The 22,508-nt window shown below is 40.7% G+C and overlaps 1 protein-coding gene and 1 long non-coding RNA gene across 2 annotated transcripts; one reads left to right on the forward strand and one right to left on the reverse strand.

The window, feature by feature from the left end:
- Positions 1 to 944: 944 nt before the first annotated feature.
- On the reverse strand, positions 945 to 22,104 carry NMI (N-myc and STAT interactor). Its single transcript, XM_047721705.1, is given in 9 exon segments — positions 945 to 1,360; positions 2,206 to 2,312; positions 5,198 to 5,384; positions 5,472 to 5,578; positions 9,069 to 9,231; positions 13,712 to 13,782; positions 13,785 to 13,806; positions 14,742 to 14,831; positions 21,973 to 22,104. Coding segments are annotated over 8 exon segments (945 nt in total). The 5' UTR covers positions 14,826 to 14,831; positions 21,973 to 22,104; the 3' UTR covers positions 945 to 1,156.
- Positions 3,523 to 15,236, forward strand: LOC125095377 (uncharacterized). Its single transcript, XR_007125859.1, has 3 exons — positions 3,523 to 3,771; positions 6,768 to 6,774; positions 15,218 to 15,236. It is a non-coding gene; the product is annotated as an uncharacterized LOC125095377 (long non-coding RNA).
- Positions 22,105 to 22,508: the final 404 nt, after the last annotated feature.

Here is a 22,508-nt window from a genome sequence, read left to right on the forward strand (position 1 = left end):
TCCTTCTGCTCTTGGCTCGTTATGGAACACACCGTATTAGGATAAAAGCTGTTCCAATGTTCTTTACCAAAGAGAATTTTACCTTCTCTGAATAGGAACCTCGCATCATACAGTTTAGTTTCTACAACTTACAAACAGTGGGATGTTAATGAACTGGGAGGCTCTCAAACTAAAATGTAAGTCCCTACAGCACAGGGCCTCTGCTTTTGTCTTCAGATTGAAATTTAGGCTGATGAGTGATGAACCTCTAGCTTTGCATTTACTTCTCCCTTTATTCCAAGCGTGTCATTCCATTAAACTTACTTTTTCCATCTTAAGTGTAAATGAATGAAAATTATGGTCTTTACAAGTTCTATTTGGAGAAGATGTTTTGGAAAGAATCAGGGGACACTTGGCACTCTGGGCGAAGAAAATTTTAAGTAGAAAGACCACACTCGGGGCGCCTGGGTGGCTCAGTGCATTTAGCCACTACCTTTGGCTCAGGTTGTGGTCTCAGGGTCCTGGGATCGAGCCCCGCATAGGGCTCTTTGCGCCACAGGGAGCCTGCTTCTCTCTATCTCTCTGCCTGCCTCTCTGCCTACTTGTGATCTTTCTCTGTCAAATAAATAAATAAAATCTTGGAAAAAAAAAAAAAAAAAGAAAGAAAGAAAGACCACACTCAGCTCTGAAAAATACATCTGGGCCTGTGGGGGAAGATGCTATATAACAGGAAAGTGGGAAATCATTGCTCTTGAAGTCCCTTGAAAGTCCAAGTCTATGGAAATCACAAACAGCTGAATGTAACGTTTATTTCAGGAGATGTTAAGAGTCAAGTCTGCATATTGGTGGACTTGGGGCCAAAAGACAATTGGCCCACATGCTCATTACAAAATGAGCCAACACAGCAGGGGGACAATTGCATCACTTATGGTTGATTTCAACAGACATTGCACCAATCCACATAATTTATGAACAAACAAAACTTTTTAATATAGTGCACTTACTGCATTGGTAAGCATGCAACAGGGTTTGAAACAAAGAAGAATTCAGAAACATATTTTGTATCTAAGAATAAATGGCCACTAAAGAATTAAAAGACTTCATTCTTTAAAGGAAAAGGGATATCCATTTTTGTCACATACTGACAGTGATTTGGGCTCACAGGCTCTAATAATATTCAGATCATTCCATTCCTCTCTTCCTCAAAGTATGCGATGCAAGGTTGACCTAGAGAACATTTGACCACTTCCACCTCTCCACCTCCGTTCATCTCCCGTTGGAAATGAATGCTAACTAAATCCTCTAAAAGTTCTATATCCGTCATCTGAAGTTCTTCCAGCCCAGTCAGAAGCACTGTCCTCTCCGATATTCCTGAAAACACCTGAAAAGGAAAATTAAAAAGATAAAGAGAAAATTTTCTGAGAGCTTCGAATTGCAGAACATTAGATTTATAGAGCTCTGCTGCATATTTTGGACCTTAGAAGAGACCAGGAGCCTCAGTAAGCTGTTTCATGCAAGAGCATATCCAAGTCAGATCTGAATTTCAGAAAGATAACGCTGGTGGCATTATGATGAATAGAGGAAAGACAGGCATCTCTATGGACAGAAAGACCATGAAAGAGGTAGTCAGAGATGCCAGTGACCAAACGAATGCGAGAGATAAAGCAAAATGAAGAATTCAGCATGAGTTGTAGCTTTCAGGACGGTGAACCAGGTAGATGGGGGTGTCATTTAATACCTAAGTAGGAACAGAAAAAAGGAATAGGTTGAGGGTAAAGACAATCAGTTCAGAGAAAATGAGTAGGAAGAATTATTTTTATATTTTTTAAAGATTTTATTTATTTATTTGACAGAGAGACAGCGAGAGAGGGAACATGAGCAGGGGGAAAAGGGAGAGGGAGAAGCAGGCTTTCTGGAAGAATTATTCTTAAGGATAGTGGACACATGAGAGAAATACAGCTATGTCTCCACAAACAAAAATATTATACCATTATCTGAGTAATTCCAAGTTTTAAAAAGTATGTAAGAAATTAAATGAGGTACAGTTTTGCATTAAAATGTTTTTTTAAAAGACAAACTTATTTTGCACCAAGCGGATATGAAGAAACTATTTTGACATTGCTCACTAAAGATGAAACAGTAAGAGACTCACACCTTTTCCCTTATTTTTTGTGAGGTAGGGTTTAGTCATAAATCCCCAAAATGAAAGAAAAGAGATTACTTTACCTGAAAATTTTTCAAGTGTGTTTCTGTGTATGGAGAAACAGTAACTCTATAGCAGTTTTGATTTATATAAAGCGGATAGTCTTTCTTTTTCAAAATCTTGTCAGCAACTAGAAGTAAATTTTTAAAAAATTATTTTCTTCTTTATATCATAGACATTTTTATTCAAAGTTAAAACTTTCTTCAAACAGAACATTACAGTAAACAGTGAACTGAGTGGTTATGTTTTTGAAAATTCTGCAATCTACTTCACAGTATATAATTTTGAAAAATACAAGACCAGATAAGAATGGGGCTTAATAGATCCTTCTGTCTTGAACTATCCACTTCAGTCAATGCAGAAAGCTGTATGACCTCAGACAGATCTATCTTGAGCTACATAAAATGCAATAATCATCTGCAAAAAGTAACCTGCCCATCCTAACAAGACAGCGAGTTTCTCAATTTCTCAAGAAGTATAACTGAAGTTATGATTAGAATTCTATACATATAGGTACACCTGGGTGGCTCAGTCAGTTAAGTGTCTGTCTTTGGCTCAGGTCATGATCCCAGGGTCCTGGGATCGAGTCCTGTATCAGGCAATGGGCTCCTTGCTCAGCAGAGAGCCTACTTCTACCTCTAACCACTCCCCTAACCACTACCTCTAACCACTCCCCTTGCTCCTGTGCTCACTCTGTCTCGCTGACAAATAAATAAATAAAATCTTAAAAAAAAAAAGAATACTATACATATACATTTTTATAATATAGACATATAATAAATTACTGTGTTACTATAATATATATTTCATACATAAAATCACTTAGTTATCCTGTAACTAATACATGATATTATTCAGTAAACTGACATAATGATGTTAACCAAAGAGAGGAGGGATCTGAATGTCATCTAGAAATGAAGGCAAATAACAGAAATTCATCAGGTTCCTCTAACACAAAGAATAATCAGATTTCTTTTTAGCAGCATTTTTCTCCTAGAGGGGAAAAAGATAATAATGTCTCCGATTGCATAAAGTTGAACAGAAACAGTTCTTAGGAATATCCTATCACTGTTTTTCCTCTCTCGCCAGTCCATTTGGAAGGAGCAATATGGTGCAGTGATTAACAGGACAGGTCCCTATCAGTGAGGATGTGGAGAAACTGAAACCCTGGGACATTGCTGGTGGGAGTATAAAATGGTACAGCGCTGTGCAAAACGGTATGGCCATTCCTCAAAACACTAAACACAAAATCACCACATGATCCAGCAATTCCAGAAAAATCTAGAAAGACATTCAACTAATCATACCTAACTACATAGTAGAAGAAAGGGAAGTTTAATGAAATGTCTCCACTTCTGCTAAATTAATGCTCTTCTTTTTTATTTCAGTCTTCTTTGAAAAGAATGTATTACTCCGTTATGAAAAAACAGTCAATGCTTTTCAGTTGTATAACTGGATTTCTATTATATGTGCAGACCCAGGGGAAACCCTACAAACTGAATTAACTAGAGCAGGATTTTTTTTTAATTTTTTAAAATATTTTATTTATTTATTTGACAGACAGGGATCACAAGTAAGCAGAGAGTCAGGTGGGCGGGGCGGGGGGGGGGGAGCAGGTTCCCCGCCAAGCAGGGAGCCCAATACAGGGCCCGATCCCAGGACCCTGAGATCATGACCTCAGCTGAAGGCAGAGGCTTAACCCACTGAGCCACCCAGGCGCCCGAGCAAGATATTTTTACATGGAGAATCACTTGAACATATTAACAAAAGCAGCTGTAGAATTCTACATTTTTAATCATAAGAATGTAAACCCTCCTCTGATGATTTGGTAAAGATCCATTTCTATCTATAAAGGGAGCAGATGTCTAACTGTTCTTTCCAATCACCCTTTGTCTTCCCTGGAATCTATTCCCTCCACCTAAGAGACCCTCATCTGTCAAAACAGGTGGGATGGAAGTGACAGTCTTAGACATATGTATTTTTAGATTTCTCTGCCACATACCCACTATAACTTGGGGTAAGTCATTTGCCCTCCCAAGGACTCAGTTTCCACCTCAATAGAATGAGTATAACGTCTATCTCCAGAATCGTGCTGCAGATCAGAGGAGATACACTTCTGAACACCAGCTCCTTGGCTGGCCTGTGATGAGGATGCAGGAAGACTGATGTGCTTGTTATACGTAATATTTCTCAAGAGCGTTCCCAGAAATCATTTTCAGTACTCTACAATTTTATAAGGTTAAAAAAATCCTCTCTCATTATGCTATCTAATAAGTTCCAAATAAAAGAAGTAGAAAAGGAACACTTTTAGGAATGGCAGTTCATAAGGGTGCCAGGGTGATGCACTTGGTTAAGCATCCCATTCCTGGCTTCTGCTCAGGTCCTGATCTCAGGATCCTGAGACTGAGGCCCACAACTGGCTCAGCATGGAGTCTGCTTAAGAGTCTATCCCCAGGGTGCGTGGGTGGCTCAGTGGGTTAAGCCTCTGCCTTTGGCTCAGGTCGTGATCTCAAGGTCCTGGGATCGAGCCCCACATCGGGCTCTCTGCTCGGTGGGGAGCCTGCTTCCCTCTCTCTCTCTGCCTGCTGCTCTGCCTACTTGTGATCTCTCTGTCAAATAAATAAATAAAACCCTAAAAAAAAAAAAGAGTATCTATCCCTCTTCCCCTGCCCCTCTCCAGCTCACTCACTCTCACTCTTGAAATAAATGAATAAATCTTAAAAAAAAAAAAAAAAGAAAGAAAGAAAAGAAAGAGGGGAGCCTGGGTGGCTCAGTGGGTTAAGCATCTGCCTTCGGCTCATGTCATGATCTCCGGGTCATGCCATCGAGCCCTGAGTTAGGCTCCCTGCTCATGGGAAGCCCACTTCTCCCTCTCCCACTCCCCCTGCTTGTGCACACTCTTGTTCTCTCTGTGTCAAATAAATTTTAAAAATCTAAAAAAAAAAAAAAGAAAAGAAACAGCAGAACATAATTTAAATGGTAAAGCACTCTGTAACTGCCTAACTGGGCGAATACCTCCAGGTTCCGTGAACGTGATCACAGCACTGCGGGACGGCTTATCGTACTGCACGCGGAGCACTTCCCCGCCTCCGTTTCTGGACTTAGAAAAGCTTAGTTCTAGCTTGTCTCTCATCTGATCTTCCGGCAATCCGTCAGGAATTTCAGTAACGTTGATCTTCACCTTAGAGTATGCTTCATGAACCTGGGAAATCATTCCACACTCAGCAACAGGGGTGAGAAAAGTGTTCACACCTGATAGAAATCTAGAAAGCAATAATCACCATGTTACCTGGAATCTGACTCCTGAATTTAATGGAACTGGCTTGGCCAAAACCTCCACATCTACATCTTCTATCTTCACATGATGCTTCCCCATCCTGATGATGTTCTGGGCAACTGAAAAGTTATTTGGGAGTATGAACTGCCAATACTTGAATAAACGTTTTCGTTTTCAGTTTAAGAACAAATTATCCTAAAAATTTTAACTTTCCTTTCATGTTAAAGGATCTAATTTTTAAAATTTTCCTAGGACTTCCAAGTGTTATTGGTCTTGCCGCCAAAGTGGCAAATAAATATATTAATGTCGGAATGTCAAAATACATCAGTAATTACAAAGTAGTCAAAAGGTACAAACTTCTAGTTATAAGATGAAAAAGTACCAGGGATGTAACGTACAACATGCCGTGTGGTATATAGGAAAACTGTTAAGAGAGTAGATCCTAAGTGTTCTCATTACAAGCAAAAAAAAGTTTTTTCCTTTTTTTTCCTTTTTTGTTCAATTTATGGGAATTCTGTTTATTGCACCTGTATGAGAAGATGGGTGTTGGCTGCACCTGCTGGGTCACTGTTTCACAATATACATTAATCAAACCATCATGTCATACACCTTAAGCTTAGTGATATGCATCAATTATTTCTCAGGAAAACTGGAAAAAAAGCTATAATGAGAAAGCGTCATCAAGTTCTAGACTCATTTCCTAAGAGATAAGCCTGGTGAGCCTTCAAATTCATATATTATTTCAACACAGCACACACCCTCTAGAATTCCCCTGTTGACAGAATGATGACAGAATTCCCTTAGTACATTAATTAAAGCACAGCCAGAAACTTCTTCCATGTTGAGTAAGTAGGAAAAAGTTGTGTGGGTCAGTGGCATTCTGACAATCTTATTTATCATTTGTCAACTTCTCAAAGTGTGAGTCTTTTCTATGTTTTTGCTATATTTAATGAGGACTTCTACTTTTGCTAAAATGCTCTTGAAATCACTTTACTAAAATGATAGCCTATACCAATCACAAAACTATCAAATCCAATTTATTTGTGCAAATGGAAGAGGCTCAGTAATGTAATTATGCCAAAAATCATTAGAACTCCAGATAGCAACTATATTTCAGTTTAAAATGCATGTGGGTGTGCATTTATTTTTAATTGTGTGACATGAGAGTTTGTTAATACAGAGCTGCTTACTCTAATTTGTCATGACGATAAGAGATGCCCACTCCCGGTCTTATAAATCTCACATGTGCTTATGACAACCAGACAGCACACACATCACAGCTGAAGGAAGAGAGAAATAGGCTAAAAGGCAGGGTGTTGTCATGTGGGAATTCGCACTCATTGTACCATGATATGACTTGATAACTTGAATTACAATTTTTTTTTTGTTAATGACAACAGGCAACAATAACAGAAAATGTCAATGAAGTAATACTTAGATGATGCCCTTTCCCTCCCACACTCCCCACCCAAACCCCTCCAACATCTGGTTATCTGATGCAGCTGAGAGGACCACTTGCGTTTCAACTTTTGTAACTCTATCAAAGGCCAACTCCTGTTTAATTGTGTATAAGCCCAAAGTTGTCCCAGGAGAGCAAGACCTGAGAGCCGTGCCCAGAATGGAAGCAGCAATGCAGCTGTTTCTGAAGACAACCCTGGTTCCAGCCTTCCCGGGTAATTCCTGCACAGAATCCCTGCCTCCCAAATCCTCGCTTCTGTCTTTGGTTATATCCCCATTACCATTGCCAACTGACAACACAGCGCCCTTGGCCTCCTCCTCTGCCCTCAGCTCAAGGGTAGATCCAGGGTGGACCCATACAGGTGAACCAACTGTATGTTCACATGCTGACCTACTAGAATGCCTTTCTTTTTAATATTTATTTGCAGACTATAGTGAGATATCAGGTGTAAGGAGATACAAGTTATAATCCTAGATTATCAGAATCTGAGCACTGGAAAAGCTTAAGACCATCTGACCCCACACCATAACTGGACAAACAGAAGACCAAAGGCCTGGAAGAGTGGCCTGCTCCAGGCACTGTTGGTCTAGTACAAGGCACATGGATACTCATGGGTTTGACTTTCAGTTTTGCAATTTTTAAACTATATAGACCTTGAGCAAGTTCTTTGTCTTCTTTAAGTTTCAGTTTCTTTATCTGGAAAATTCCTAATGAGTAGCAACGACAGCTCTCATTTACTAGGTGTTTATTATGTGTCAGACACTGTGCTAAATATTATGTCAGCATTTCTCATTTAATACTCAACCCAACCCATGAGGTAGGTACTACCACAAAGGCTGTCATAAAAATCTGAGATTCAGAAAGAACCCAACCCAGGGCGCCTGGGTGGCTCAGAGGGTTAGGCCTCTGCCTTCGGCTCAGGTCATGATCCCAGGGTCCTGGGATCGAGCCCCACATCGGGCTTTCTGTTCAAAGGGGAGCCTGCTTCCTTCTCTCTCTCTGCCTGCTTCTCTGCCTACTTGTGATCTCTGTCTGTCAAATAAATAAATAAAATCTTAAAAAAAAAAAAAAAAAGAAAGAAAGAACCCAACCCAAATCACACTCTAGAAATGGACTAAGTTGGCACTGAAAGCCAGACTGTCCTATTGTGCCCCCAGCTCTGAACAGGGTCCTACACCATGGCAGATTCAGCTAACATCAGGTCCCTTTCCCAAATCTCTGACTCTTGGGCTTTTTCCATTCACCAGTAACGTGCTCTTAGGTAAGTCACTTAAACACCCAAGAATTTGTTTTCTTAGTTAGAAGATGTAAATAATAATTCTCCTATCATATTGCTTTCACAGAGTCGTGAGAATATAAAATGAGATGTCTGTGAGAACCCTCTGAGACCTGAGTAGAGCTCTGCCAGCTTAAAACATTATTACTAGCATCACTTGGAGGTAGCAGGTGTAGAAAGATGGTGTTGAGGGCGCCTGGGTGGCTCAGTGGGTTAAAGCCTCTGCCTTCAGCTCGGGTCATGATCCCAGGGTCCTAGGATCAGGCCCCGCATTGGGCTCTCTGCTCAGTGGGGAGCCTGCTTCCTCCTCTCTCTCTCTGCCTGCCTCTCTGCCTACTTGTGATGTCTGTCAAATAAATAAATAAAAATCTTTAAAAAAAAAAAAAAAGAAAGAAAGATGGTATTGGACATAACAATACCTGGGCTTGAGTCCCAGAGGCATCATGTTATGAACAAGTGATCACATTCAAGGCACTTAATGTCTCAGTTTTCTCATCATAAAACGGGATAATCCTATCTGCCCCAAGATGTCACAATGAGATGAGATGAAATGATAGATATAAAAATTGTAAAACAATAGATCAAATATCTAAGAAAGCTCTTTGAAAGTCTCCGTGCTCGGGGCGCCTGGGTGGCTCAGTGGGTTAAGCCGCTGCCTTCGGCTCAGGTCATGATCCCAGGTCCTGGGTTCGAGCCCCACGTCGGGCTTTCTGCTCGGCAGGAAGCCTGCTTCCTCCTCTCTCTCTGCCTGCCTCTCTGCCTACTTGTGATTTCTCTCTGTCAAATAAATAAATAAAAATCTTTAAAAAAAAAAAAGAAAGTCTCCGTGCTTTCCAAAAAGTAACATGGTCAAATTTTTTAGCGTTACTCATACCTTCTTCTTTTTCAAAGGTGATAAGGGCTTGTCCTTTCTGCAGCTCATAAAGAACTTGTGAGCTCACTTGAAATGAACAGGAGATATTTAAAAACTGGCTGTCATTCTCAGGATTCTCTAACGATGCGAATTTCACCTTTGTTTCAGGAATATCTTCTTTAATCTAATTTAAACAGAAATGTTTGATTAAAATCAAGGCAAGAAATAACTTAAGCCCTTCTTGTGATAATGTGATTTGAACATCCAATAATTCATTCTCCACTGATTTCAGAATCCCACAAAATACAGTGTGGTCTTGGGACGCCTGGGTGGCTCAGTTGGTTGGACGACTGCCTTCGGCTCAGGGCATGATCCTGGGAGTCCCAGGATCGAGTCCCGCATCGGGCTCCCAGCTCCATGGGGAGTCTGCTTCTCTCTCTGACCTTCTCCTTGCTCATGCTCTCTCTCACTGCCTCTCTCTCAAATAAATAAAATCTTTAAAAAAAAAAAAAAAATACAGTGTGGTCTTATTTAATAACCTTAGTAATGACTTTTTCCTAGGGAAGTACTCAGTAATGTAATCAGATGCTGATCCTTTAATATTATTCCCCAGATTAAATTATAAATACATAATCTCTCACTTTTTCTAATCAATGTTTAAACTAGCCAATATTGTATAGTGTTCGATTCTAAAGCCTACATCATTCCTGTAGATAAGCACCTTTTAAAAAACTGCACCAATAACAGGCTATCTTACCAAGGAATCATTAGACAGTACGTTTACTCTCACTACAAAGCAGTATAAACTAGAGTATATACCATGTTTATTTTGATAGCAAACCCAGATAATTTTATCCAAAAACAAAGACTCCTGAATTATAAGATTTAACATTTATCAAATTTAAATTCCCCCTTACCCAACACCTGTCCATCAACTTCTTAACCATTATCAAACTTAGATTTATAAAAATGTGAAGGGAGACTATCAGCAAAATTCGTAATCTGAAAGATAAATTTACATGGTTGTAGTTATCTGTTTAAAATCATTGGGAATAACAGGCATATACAATTATACATAAATGCACAAATGAATCTGTTGTTTGCATTTCTATTTCCCATATTTTATATGCTGAAAGAGAATGTTTGTGTTATCACAAAGGGGTTAGAAATATTCAGTGTTATTTGACCTAATCTCACATTTGTTCTGTATCTTCACAGATAACCTACATAGAATTTCTCATCAGCATAAATCCAATTTCAAAATAATTGGCAGTGTCTGAGAAAAAGCAGAGATTTTCCCAACACAGTGGAAGTACTCAATATAATGCTGAAAAGTCGAGAGCTTTCTGGAATTAGAGTGCCTGATTCTGGTCTTGGGCACACTTGGCCAGGAGCCACTCACCTATGCTCCCTAGACCACAGTTTCAGTCCTCTGTAAATTGGATCAGCTGAGCTGGCTCCGTTCCCAAGGCCCTTTGAGTTGTAGGATTAAGTGATTCCTCTCCAGTCTGAGAAGTAACCAGAACTGTAACAGTGTTCGCTAAGTCCCATAAACATGGCGAACCCCACTTCCTGATATTCAGTATCTTATCCCCCATTTCAGAAACAAAAAGTGACAATGTTCTAAGCATTAAAACTAAAGACAGGATTTTTTTTTTTTAACAGTGTGAGTTCTTGGGTGCCTGGGTGGCTCAATCGGTTAAGCACCTGGCTTCAGCTCAGTTCATCATCCCAGGGTCCTAGGATAGAGTCCTGCATCAGGCTCCCTGCTCCTGGGGGAGTCTGCTTCTCCCTCTGCCTCTGTCTTTCTGTCGCTCTCTCTATCTCTCATGAATAAATAAATAAAATATTTTTTTAAAAATACAAGTTGCTATGAAGAAAAAAAGGATGACTGCCTAATTCAAGTACAGGAAAATTTAGGAGAGAATTTAAACAGTGAAGATATACATCCAATTTTTTTTTCCAATTTTTTTTTTAACTGTAAAATTCATTTAAATTACTTGGATGAGAAGAACAATAAAGGAACTTAGTGAGAAGACAAGAATTTGATCCAAAAGTGACTGATCATGACCAACATCTTTTTTTTTGTTTTTGAGCGAACATATATATACATAGAAAAACAAAAATATATACATAAATTTTAAAAATGTATTATCAGGGGCACCTGGGTGGCTCAGTGGGTTAGGGCCTCTGCCTTCGGCTCAGGTCATGATCCCAGGGTCCTGGAATCAAGCCCCACATCCAGCTCTCTGCTCAGCAGGGAGCCTGCTTCCTCCTCTCTCCATGCCTGCTTCTCTGCCTACTTATGATCTCTATCTGTCAAATGAATAATAAAACCTTAAAAAAAAGTTATTATCAGAAATGAACAGCCAGATGAAATTTTATGAAGTGATCACACACATTGTGACCAGAACCCCTGATCAATAATCAGAATATGACCAACACCCCAGAAGCCTCCTTGGGCTCCCTGGTACCTCCGAATGTAACCAGGATACTAACTGCTAACATCCTCCTTTTGTGCTTTATTTAAATGCAAGTATAATGATGTGCCCTCTTTTATCTTTTCTGGCTCAACATTGTATTTATGAAATTTGTGCATGTGGCTGCACGTAGTTGTAGTCCATTCATTCTCATTGCTGTGGCAGGATTCCACTGCGTGCATACACCCCAAACTAATAATTCATTCTACTATGGAGGAACAGTGAGTTATTTTCAGTTTGGGGCTATTACAAACAATGGTGCCATCAATGACCACAATGTTTTAAAAAGTGAATTTTGTATATACAAATTGGTTTTTCTGAAAAAATGGTGTCAGTTTAAAAATGTGATACATAAATCATTAAAGGGGTATCTGGAAGGCAGCTATGCTCACCACTATACCACCAATGCTAATCATTAAAGAGGTTACCTGAGATGGCACAAAAACAGGCACACAGATCAATGGAGGAGAATAGAAAACTCAGAAATGGACCCTCAACGTCTATGGTCAACTAATTTTCAAAAAAGCAGGAAGGAAGGTCCAAAGGAAAAAAGACGTGTCTTCAACAAATGGTGTTGGGAACACGGACAGTCACATACAGAAGAATGAAACTGTACCATTTTCTATACCACACACAAAAATAGACTCAAAATAGATGGAAGAATCTAAATGTGAGATAGGAGTCCATCAAATTCCTTGAGGAGAACACAAGCAGCCAACCTCTTTAATCTCAGCCACACAATTTCTTCCCAGAAACATCGCCAAAGGCAAGGGAAGCAAGGGCAAAAGTGAACTACTGGGGACTTCATCAAGATAAAAAGCAAAGGAAACAGTCAACAAAACCAAAAGACAACCAACAGAATGGGAGAAGACATTTGCAAATGACGTACCAGATAAAGGGCTAGTATCCAAAAGCTATAAAGAACTTACCAAACTCGGGGCACCGGGATGGCTCGTGGGTTGAAGCTTCTGCCTTTGGCTCGGGCCGTGGTCCCAGGGTCCTGGAATCGAGGCCCCACATTGGGCTCTCTGCTCAGCAGGGAGCCTGCTTCCCTTCCTCTCTCTCTGCCTGCCTCTCTGCCTGCTTGTGATCTCTGTCTGTCAAATGGATAAATAAAATCTTAAAAAAAAAAAAAGAACTTACCAAACTCAACACCCAAAAACAAATAATCTAATCAGAAATGGGCAGAAGACATAAACAGTCATTTCTGCAAAGACACCCAAATGGCCAACAGACACATAAAAAAGGCCTCAACATCACTTGGCTTCAGGGAAATACAAATCAAAACCACAATGAGATATCACCTCACACCAGTCAGAATGGCTAAAATTAACAAGTCAGGAAACAAACAGATGTTGGCGAGGATGCGGAGAAAGGGGAACCCTCCCTACACTGTTGGTGGGAATGCAAGCGGGTGTAGCCACTCTGGAAAACAGGATGGAGGTTCCTCAAAAAGTTGAAAATAGAGCTACCCTATGACCCAACAATTGCACTACTGGGTATTTACCCTAAAGATATAAATGTAGTGATCCAAAGGGGGGACATGCACCCTAATGTTCATAGCAGCAGTGTCCACAATAGCCAAACTATGGAAAGAGCCCAGATGTTCATCGACAGATAAATGGATGGAGAAGATGTGATATATAGATATAGATATAGATATAGATATATAGATATAGATATATATACACAATGAATAATAGTCAGCCTTCAGAAAAATGAAATCTTGCCATTTGCAATGACGTGGATGGAACTAGAGGGTATTATCCTAAGTGAAATAAGTCAATCAGAGAAAGACACTTATCATATGATCTCACTAATGTAAGAAATTTGAGATACAAGGCAGAGGATCACAGGGAAAGAGAGGAAAAATGAAGCAAGAAGAAACCAGAAAGGGAGACAATCATAAGAGACTCTAATCTCAGGAAACAAACTGAACATTGCTGGAGTGGAGGGAGCGGTGAGGGATGAGGTGGCTGGGTGACAGACATTGGGAGGACATGTGCTATGGTGAGTGCTATGTATTGTGTAAGACTGATGAATCACAGACCTGTACCCCTGAAACAAAAAATATATGTTAATAATAATTGAAAAAAAAAGTTTTTAAAAAAATAAAATAACATTGAAAAAAGTCCCCCCTGCAAAAAAAAAAAAAAAGAAAAAAAAAAGAAAAAAAAGAGGTACCTGGAAGTTTCCGGTGGCCTCTTGTAACTCAGTTTCAAGCCTTTGGATCTCCTCCTTTAACTGAGTATTTCCTTTACAATTTCATCAATTAATCTCTAAAAAAAAAAAATCAAACAACATCAAAAATTCAACAGCCCCTGACCTCATTTTTCTAATGAATTAAAGAAGCTAACTTTCTATCACCCTGATAAAAGCCAAAAAAACACACTATCACCTGCATATTCTCCTACCTCTGACAAGTATTATTATCTCCTTTATACAAGCAGGGAAACTACCTTTCACACTAGACCAAAGTCCTAGACATTTTTCTAGTAGAGCAAGGATTGAGAGCCAGACCTAAATCTTATCAACTCCTTTCCTGGCTATGTGACAACAATATGACTTTCAAGTTGCACTAGAGGGACATCTGGGTGGCACAGTTAGGGAAGCATCCAACTTGGTTTCCACCCAGGTCATTGTCTCAGGGTCATGAGACTGAGCCCTCAGTGTTGGACTCTGTGCTCAGTGTGGAGACAGCTTATGACTCTCTCTCCCTCTCCCTCTGCCCCTCCTCGCCACAAGCTCAGGCTTGTTCATGTGCTTTCTCTAAAGTAAATAAATAAATCTTTAAAACATGAAGAAGTAAACTGCACTGTAATTGTGGACATATGTTACTTGGGGGCATTAAAAAATGTTTTTGCTGGATTCCCGAAGTACACACTCCCTTTACATGTCAGGCATACGGCCCTGGGTAAGTGACTTAAGCCACCTGAGCCTCCATCTCCTCTTGGGTCTGATCAGATAATTGCTAACTAAGCTCTTAACATCAGAGTGCAAATCAAAGAAAGGATGGAGGGAAAGAAAAAACAGCTAATGTTGTAAGAAAAAGAACAGAAGTATGATTGTTTTCACAAGGCTTGAATAATGGAAGAAAAAAATTTTGAAAACTCTAAAATCTTCCCAAATTTAAAGTAATGTTGGGCAAAAACATCTAAAACATCCCTCACTGCAAAACTAATAGATAAAAATTAATTTTAATAGTAATATTTACCTCTCTTTGTTCATCTTTCATAAATTCTTTATCTGACAAAGGCTCCTTAAGAACTTGTTTTTTGTTATCCTCATCGGCTGCCATGATTACCTAATTATTTCAAAAAGTAAATATTTTTAAAAATAGTATATATACACAAATTCAAGAAGAAAGAAATAACTTTTTACTATTTTACAGAAGAAGAAACATCTCTTCTTTGCTGTATCTTTTTTCCTATCATCAAAGTCTTTACTATCATATGGCTTATATTTGAACAAAGTCTATATTTCAAATAACTTTCACGCCTATAAATATATAAAAGCATTCTAAAAATCATTTGCTTTTCAACACAATAATAGAAAATGACAGGTTATTAATATTCCTTTGAAGTTCACATCTTAATCATATATGGTACCCCATTTTATTTTATTTTTTTTTAAGATTTTTTATTTATTTTATTTGACAGAGAGAGATCAGAGAGGCAGGCAGAGAAAGAGAGGGGGGAAGCAGGCTCCCTGCTGAGCAGAGAGCCCGATGCAGGCTCGATCCCAGGACCCTGAGATCATGACCTAAGCTGAAAGCAGAGGCTTAACCCACTGAGCCACCCAGGGTGCCCCTATGGTACCCCATTTTAAAAGATTACTATTTTGGTCTTTTCAAAGATTTTGATTTAAACATCCAATTCTGGGGCGCCTGGTTCCCCCTCTCGCTGTGTCTATCTCTGTCAAATAAATAAATAAAATCTTAAAAAAAAAAAAGTTTAAACATCCAATTCTTCCTATTGTATTTCCCAAATGTAAATGGACTAAAAAGCACCCCTGCCAAACTCCTCTACATGTACAGTAGTTCTTTCTAAAAATTTTTTTTAAAGATTTATTTCTTTGACAGAGAGAGAGAGGCATCGAGAGAGGGAACACAAGGTGGGGGGAAGCAGGAGAGGGAGAAGCAGGCTTCCTGCTGAGCAGGGAGCCTGATGTGGGGTTCGATCCCAGGACCCTGGGATCCTGACCTGACTCAAAGGCAGATACTTAACCAACTGAGCCACCCAGGTGCCCCTTTCTAAACTTTTTTTAAGTAAGCTCCACACCCAGCATGGAGCCCAATGCCAGGCTCAAGCCCACGACTCTGAGATCATGACCCAGGCTGAAATCAAGAGTCTGATGTTTAACTGACTGAGGCACCCAAGAGTCCCTACATGTACAGAAGTTCTTATCTGGAGTTTTCACAGATGCTCCCTAGTCCATACACCGGAACAGGAAAAAAATTACATCTTTACTTCTAATACTCTCTGGTTGAAATTTAGCATTCCCTTCAAATACGAATATAGGCAACAAGCCACATTGCATTTGCAGCACCTGCGACAAACGTTGCCAAGACGGCACAAATATTTTCATAAAATGTCGTAACTAGGGGCGCCTGGGTGGCTCAGTGGGTTAAAGCCTCTGCCTTTGGCTCGGGTCATGATCTCAGGGTCCTGGGATTGAGCCCCGCATCGGGCTCTCTGCTCGGCGGGGAGCCTGCTTCCTCCTCTCTCTCTGCCTGCTTCTCTGCCTACTTGTGATCTCCGTCTGTCAAATAAAAAAAAAAAAAAAAAAAAAAGTCGTAACTATTGCAGATATCCTGAAATATAGTTTGTGTAAAATTTTCCTTCAAAATTATGGCAGTTATTAAATTCACTACTAGGTCTTATAATATAATGTAATATATTGATATATATTACTATATTAAAAATTTGCTTAATATTCTGATAATGATATTTCAATATAATTAATTTCCTTTGTAATTCTATATATTTTACTTTATACATTTAAAAACTTTTTTTTTTAAAGGTCCATGAACTTTATCAGACTGGGAAGGAATCCATGGCACAAAAAAGTAAAGAACATTTGCCTGCATATGAATTTGCTGAGATGGAGAGGTCCCAGATCAAAAATGAATCAAGGAATATCATAACTGTTTTTATTGCGTTCAAGGCACATTAATAACCAGTTTGTGATATAATCCTCTAAAATTTCAAGTAGCTAAATTCTCACTACTCCTATAGAAAAAAAAAAAACAGGAAAAATATTTATTCCTCCTTAAAAAAAAGAAAACAGAAGACTGGCAAAAAATTAGTGTGAACACAAGCAATGTCCAAAAACAGAGGGGATCAGAGAGCACCTAGATCTTGGTTTCTAACCTATTCCCAGTATAAAGGGAACCAGGGTTCCCTGGAACAATGGCTGATTCTACCTATGGGTCAGGAAATACACAAGATAAGCCTAGAGCTTCCAGCAGCCAAAGGTACATAAAGAAGATTTTCAAGTAAGTAAATATATAGAGGATAAAAGGAGTGAGGTTCTTCATTGCCAGAGAAGTTAATTATAAATATAGAAACACAGAAAACTAGGGGCACCTGGGTGGCTCAGAGGGTTAAGCCTCTGCCTTCGGCTCAGGTCATGATCCCAGGGTCCTGGGATCAAGCCCCGCATCGGGCTCTCTGCTCATCGGGGAGCCTGCTTCCCTTCCTCTCTCTCTGCCTGCCTCTCTGCCTCCTTGTGATCTCTGTCAAATAAAAATAAAATTTAAAAAAAAAAGAGGAAAGAAAAACAGAAAACTAGAATGAATGCTGTGGATGGGAAATGGAACTATCAGTGTAAACTCATGACTTCCAATGAGACAGAATGAGAGAAAGATACAGAGATGGAGATATGTGTGTGTGTGCTCACACGTATACACACTGTACGTATCTATGTATATATCCCTAACTCTGTCTGCTCAGAGGGCCTGGAAGCAATGAGTACACCTAGCACCAAGAATTAGGTTTCTTTCTTTTTTTTTTTAATATTTTATTTATTTATTTGACAGAGAGAGACACAGAGAGAGACGGAACAGAAGCAGGGAGAGCCGGAGAGGGAGAAGCAGGCTTCCAGCTTAGCAGGGAGCCCGATGCAGGCCTCGATTCCGGACCCTAAGATCATGACCTGAACCGAAGGCAGGCCGCTTAATGACTGAGCCACCCAGACACCCAAGAATTTGGTTTCTAATATCATTTTCCCTTACAAGGCACCAAGGGTTTTCAGAGAAATGTTTGATTACAGGACTGGGACAGGAAAAATACAAAATAAGCAAGCACCTTAAGGTGCCAGAAAGCAAGAAAGTGTTCAAAGAATGATGAGGGCATTTAAAAACAAACAAACAAACACAGAATCCAGCCTGAAGAAGTTCTCACTAGCCAAGTCTAAGAATAAAATAAGCATAAAAAAAATAATGACAGTAATGATTAAATCCACTGAGTAGGGGCACCTGGATGGCTCAGTAGGTTAAAGCCTCTGCCTTCGGTTCAGGTCATGATCCCAGGGTCCTGGGATCGAGCCCTGCATCGGGCTCTCTGCTCAGCAGGGAGCCTGCTTCCTCCTCTCTCTCTCTCTGCCTACTTGTGATCTCTGTCTGTCAAATAAATAAATAAAATCTTAAAAAATAAATAAATAAATAAATAAATCCACTGAGTAAAAGAAAAACTACGAGTCCATACTGACATGCATACACACATACACAAACCGAAATTTTAGTGAGAAAATGTCCATCTAGTTAGTTTCAAAATACTTCCCCATAAGATACTTATTAATTTCAAAGGGAGGCAGGGGGGGTGTCTGTTTGGCTCAGTGGGTTAAGTGGCTGCCTTCAGCTCAGATCATGATCCCAGAGTCCTGGGATAGGGCCCCACATCCGGCTCTCTCCCTCCCTCTCCCTCTGCCTGCCACTCCTCCTGCTTGTGTCCTCTCTCTGTTAAATAAATAAAATCTTTTTTTTTTTTAAGATTTTGTTTATTTACTTGACGGATAGAGAGCACAAGTAGGCAGAGAGGCAGGCAGAGAGGCAGGCAGAGACGGGGAGGGGGGTGGGGGGGTGGGGGGGGAAGCAGGCTCCCTGCTGAGCAGAGAGCCCATGCAGGGCTCCATCTCAGGACCCTGAGATCGTGACCTGAGCTGAAGGCAGATGCTTAACCCACTGAGCCACCCAGGCGCCCCTCAAATAAATAAAATCTTAAAAAAAAAAAAATAAGAAAAGAAAAGAAAAAAAAATTTCAAAGGGGGGAAGTAGCTTTATATTGAAGAAGCCAGGCAGACGGCACCATAATAAAATAATCAAAGTAAATAATGAAATATGTCAAAATCATCTGCCATCTGATAGAGTGCACTTAGAACACAGCATGACTTCTATGATATTCTTGCCTAAGATACATAATCTGAATCTCAGCAGGAGGAAACATTAAACAAACTGCCTTGTTCTCTTCAAAAGTGTTAAGTTCATGAAAGCCAGGGAACGGCTGAGAAACTCTTTTGGTCAGGAGACTACAGGTTCATCATAACTAAATGCAATGCATGACTCTGAACTGGGTCCTTTTGCTATACAGGATATTATCTGCACAACTGTCAGAATGTGAACTGGATCCAAGGATTAGATGGCAGTAAAGTATCAATATTAATTTCCTGATTTTGGTTACTGAATTTTAGTTACATAAAGAATACCTTTTGTGGGGGCACCTGGATGGCTCAGTGGGTTAAAGCCTCTGCCTTCGGCTCAGGTCATGATCCCAGGGTCCTGGATCAAGCCCCGCATGGGCTTTCTGCTTAGTAGGAGCCTTCTTCCTCACCCCCTCTCGCTGCCTGCCTCTCTGACTACTTGTGATCTGTCAAATAAATAAATAAAATCTTTTTTAAAAAATGCCTTTTTTGTAGGAAATATATATTCAAGAAATTCCAGGGTAATGGGTCTTGAAGTTAGAATCTTATTCTCAAATAATTCCAGAAAAAGAGAAGCTATTTGTATTGTACTTGGAACTTTTCTGTAAGTCTGAGATGATTTCAAAATGTATCAGTACCTCCCTATTGCACCAACCACCTACCTAGTCCTTACAATGACATCCAATAGTCATCCAAGGTCTTATACAATCTAACCAAAATTTTCTAGTCCTATTTAGATAACTTCTAGACTAAGTACCCTAACCACACTAAACACTCACAGGGTCCTTCTTCTCCCTCTTGTCCCTTAATATGTCATATCCTTCCTTTCCTCCCAACCTCAATGAAATTCTACTGTTCTTAAGGTCTACCCCAAGTTTCCCCCAAGTTTTTTAAGCCTATTCTGATTCCCCTACAGGACATTACTTCTCCCTCTTTTAGCTCTTTTAGAGAGCTTCAATTATTTTTGTACCCATGTCACTTTCCATGATTAGATGGTCATGACCTTGAGGCCAAGGACCATGCCCACTCCTCCTTGCATCTATTCAGAGCATAATATAAGCAAACACACTGAAAACTCTCATTATTTACAGAATTGTGTGGTATCTTATTCTGTTCAGGACATACCATGCATATGAAGTTTGTTATTACGTTTCCAGAAAGCAGAAATGGCAACATTTTTTTATTGCTTTAAAAAAAAATCAATATTCTTGGGGCGCCTGGGTGGCTCAGCCATTAAGCATTTGCCTTTGGCTGGGGTCATGATCCCAGAGGCCTGGGATCGAGCCCTGGGATCCAGCCCTGCATCGGGCTCCCTGCTCAGCGGGAAGCCTGCTTCTCCCTCTCTCACTTCCCACTCCCTAGGCTGTGTTCCCTCTCTCTCTCTCTCTCTCTCTCTGTGTCTCTCTCTGTCAAATAAATAAAATCTTCAAAAAAAAAATCAATATTCTTAAGTGCTTGTAATGAAGATTCTCAATATATTTAACTCATATAAATAGTCTACTACTACAAAATATTCCCAGAACTTTTTCTGGTCTATTTAGGGTCTGGATACTTTCCTTCTTTGCATGAGTGGACTGTATGCTAATAGGCTTCCTTTTATGCCATTATATGGTAGGCAAAACAATGACCCTCTCAAAGATACCTACGCCTAATCCCCAGAATCTATGAATATGTCAAATTACAATTAAGGTTGTAGATTGAATTAAGATTGAATTAAAGCTGACTTCAATATGAAAATCATTCTGAATTATCTGTAGGGCCAATATAAGCATGAGGGCCCTTAAAAGTAAAAGAGGAAAGCAGAAGATCAAAGTCAGAGTGAGGTGTGACAACAGAATAACGGTCAAGAGAGATGCAGCGTTGTTGCCTTTTTATAGGGAGAAAGGGCATCACTAAGTTCCGGAAGGTGGGCAACATATAGAAGAAGGGGGGAAAAACCCATAAAATAGATTCCCCCCAGTAGCCTCCAGAAAGGAAGGCAACCCTGCAGACACCTTAATTTTAGGCCAGTGGAATCCAGGTTGGACTTGTAACCTACAGACTGTTAAAATAATAAGTCTGTGGCTTGTTGTTGTTTGGTTTATTATTATTATTGTTATTTTAGATTTTATTTATTTATTTATCAGAGAGAGAGAGCACACCAGGGGGAGTGTCCGGCAGACAGAGAAGCAGGCTCCCCACTGAGCAAGGAGCTCGATATGGGACGTGCTCCCAGGACCCCAGCACCACGACCCCAGCCAAAGACAGACGCCCAACCGACTGAGCCACCCCAGTGTCCCTAAACTTGCGGGTTTTAAGCCACTAAATTGGTGGTCATTGTTATCACCACCACCCACCATCACCTATCTTCCTGTACTCATATCTCTTTGTCCCAGGTGAGACAGAATGGAATCTTTCCACATGCTTGCCTGGCAGCAAAAAGAAAGGAAATGAGGGGATGGAACAAAGGAGGGGGTGATTAATAAAATGGTTATACACAAATATAGTTTTTTTTTTTTTTTTAAAGTATGCATGGTCAATAGACAGAAAAACATCGCATTCTCCTTTAGATATCTCTTTCGAGAAAATCCCTGGGTATTCTGAAAAGTGAGGCACAACTGCCAAACCCTGCACGGGCCTGGGAGAGTAAATCTCCTTAAGGAATCAAGTTTCCCTAAACTCTCTAGAGAGACACTACTGAAACAGTGGGGAAACACAGACCATTTTACAAGTCAATTTCCGAAATTAAGCAAACCGCTCGAAGAACGACTAGGTCAGAGGCAGCGGGTAGGGCGGGGGGAAAGGGGAGAAGGGGGAAGGGCGGAGGGGGGACGGGGTGGGCGGGGAAGAGGGGGGACTGACGCAGCCCGCCTCGCCCCGCCTCCACCCCCATCCTGGCGGCCCCCTCCCATAGCGAGCCGTGAGCTCCCCGCAGGGCCCTGCCGGCGTTGCGGTGGGCAGGGCCCCGCGGACCATGCCTCCCCCCGACGCGGGCCTCTCTAGGAGCAGGGCCGGCAGCCAGGGAACCGGGCAGGGCGCCCACTCACCCGCCTCGCCGGTGGAACACAGCGCCGGGAGCCCAGCGCGCCCGCCCTTCCGGGTAAGCCGGCTGGGCGGTGCGCGGAGCGAGCGCCCGCGCGAGTGGCCGGGAGCCCCGCGGGCTGGGCGGGCCGCCAGGGTCCCCGAGGTGGCGCGGCCGGATTCCCCAGTGTGCCCGTCACTCAGAGGAACAGCTGAGTTCCTGAAACAAAAAAGAAGAAAGAGGGCAAAAAAGAAGGGAAGAAAAAGAAAGCTCCGCTCCAGTGGGGATTTTCTTTAAAACTAACCACTGTTTGGTTACCAAATTTGGAATACCAAATACGGTGTCTGCAGGGAATAATTACTAACGAGTTACGAGTATTTTCAGTTTCGATTTTTAAAACACGGCTCTTTTGATAGAGAAGATAAACTGTTAGGTAGCGAAGCCGGAAGGGGTTTGGGCAACATAAGTGAAGGGGATTAAACAGGTACAAACTTGCAGTTACCAAACAAATTAGTAACATACAATGTACAGCATAGGGAATACAGTAAATATCGTAGTAAC

The sequence above is a fragment of the Lutra lutra genome, chromosome 3 (assembly GCF_902655055.1).
Source record: "Lutra lutra chromosome 3, mLutLut1.2, whole genome shotgun sequence".
Taxonomy (NCBI): domain Eukaryota; kingdom Metazoa; phylum Chordata; class Mammalia; order Carnivora; family Mustelidae; genus Lutra; species Lutra lutra.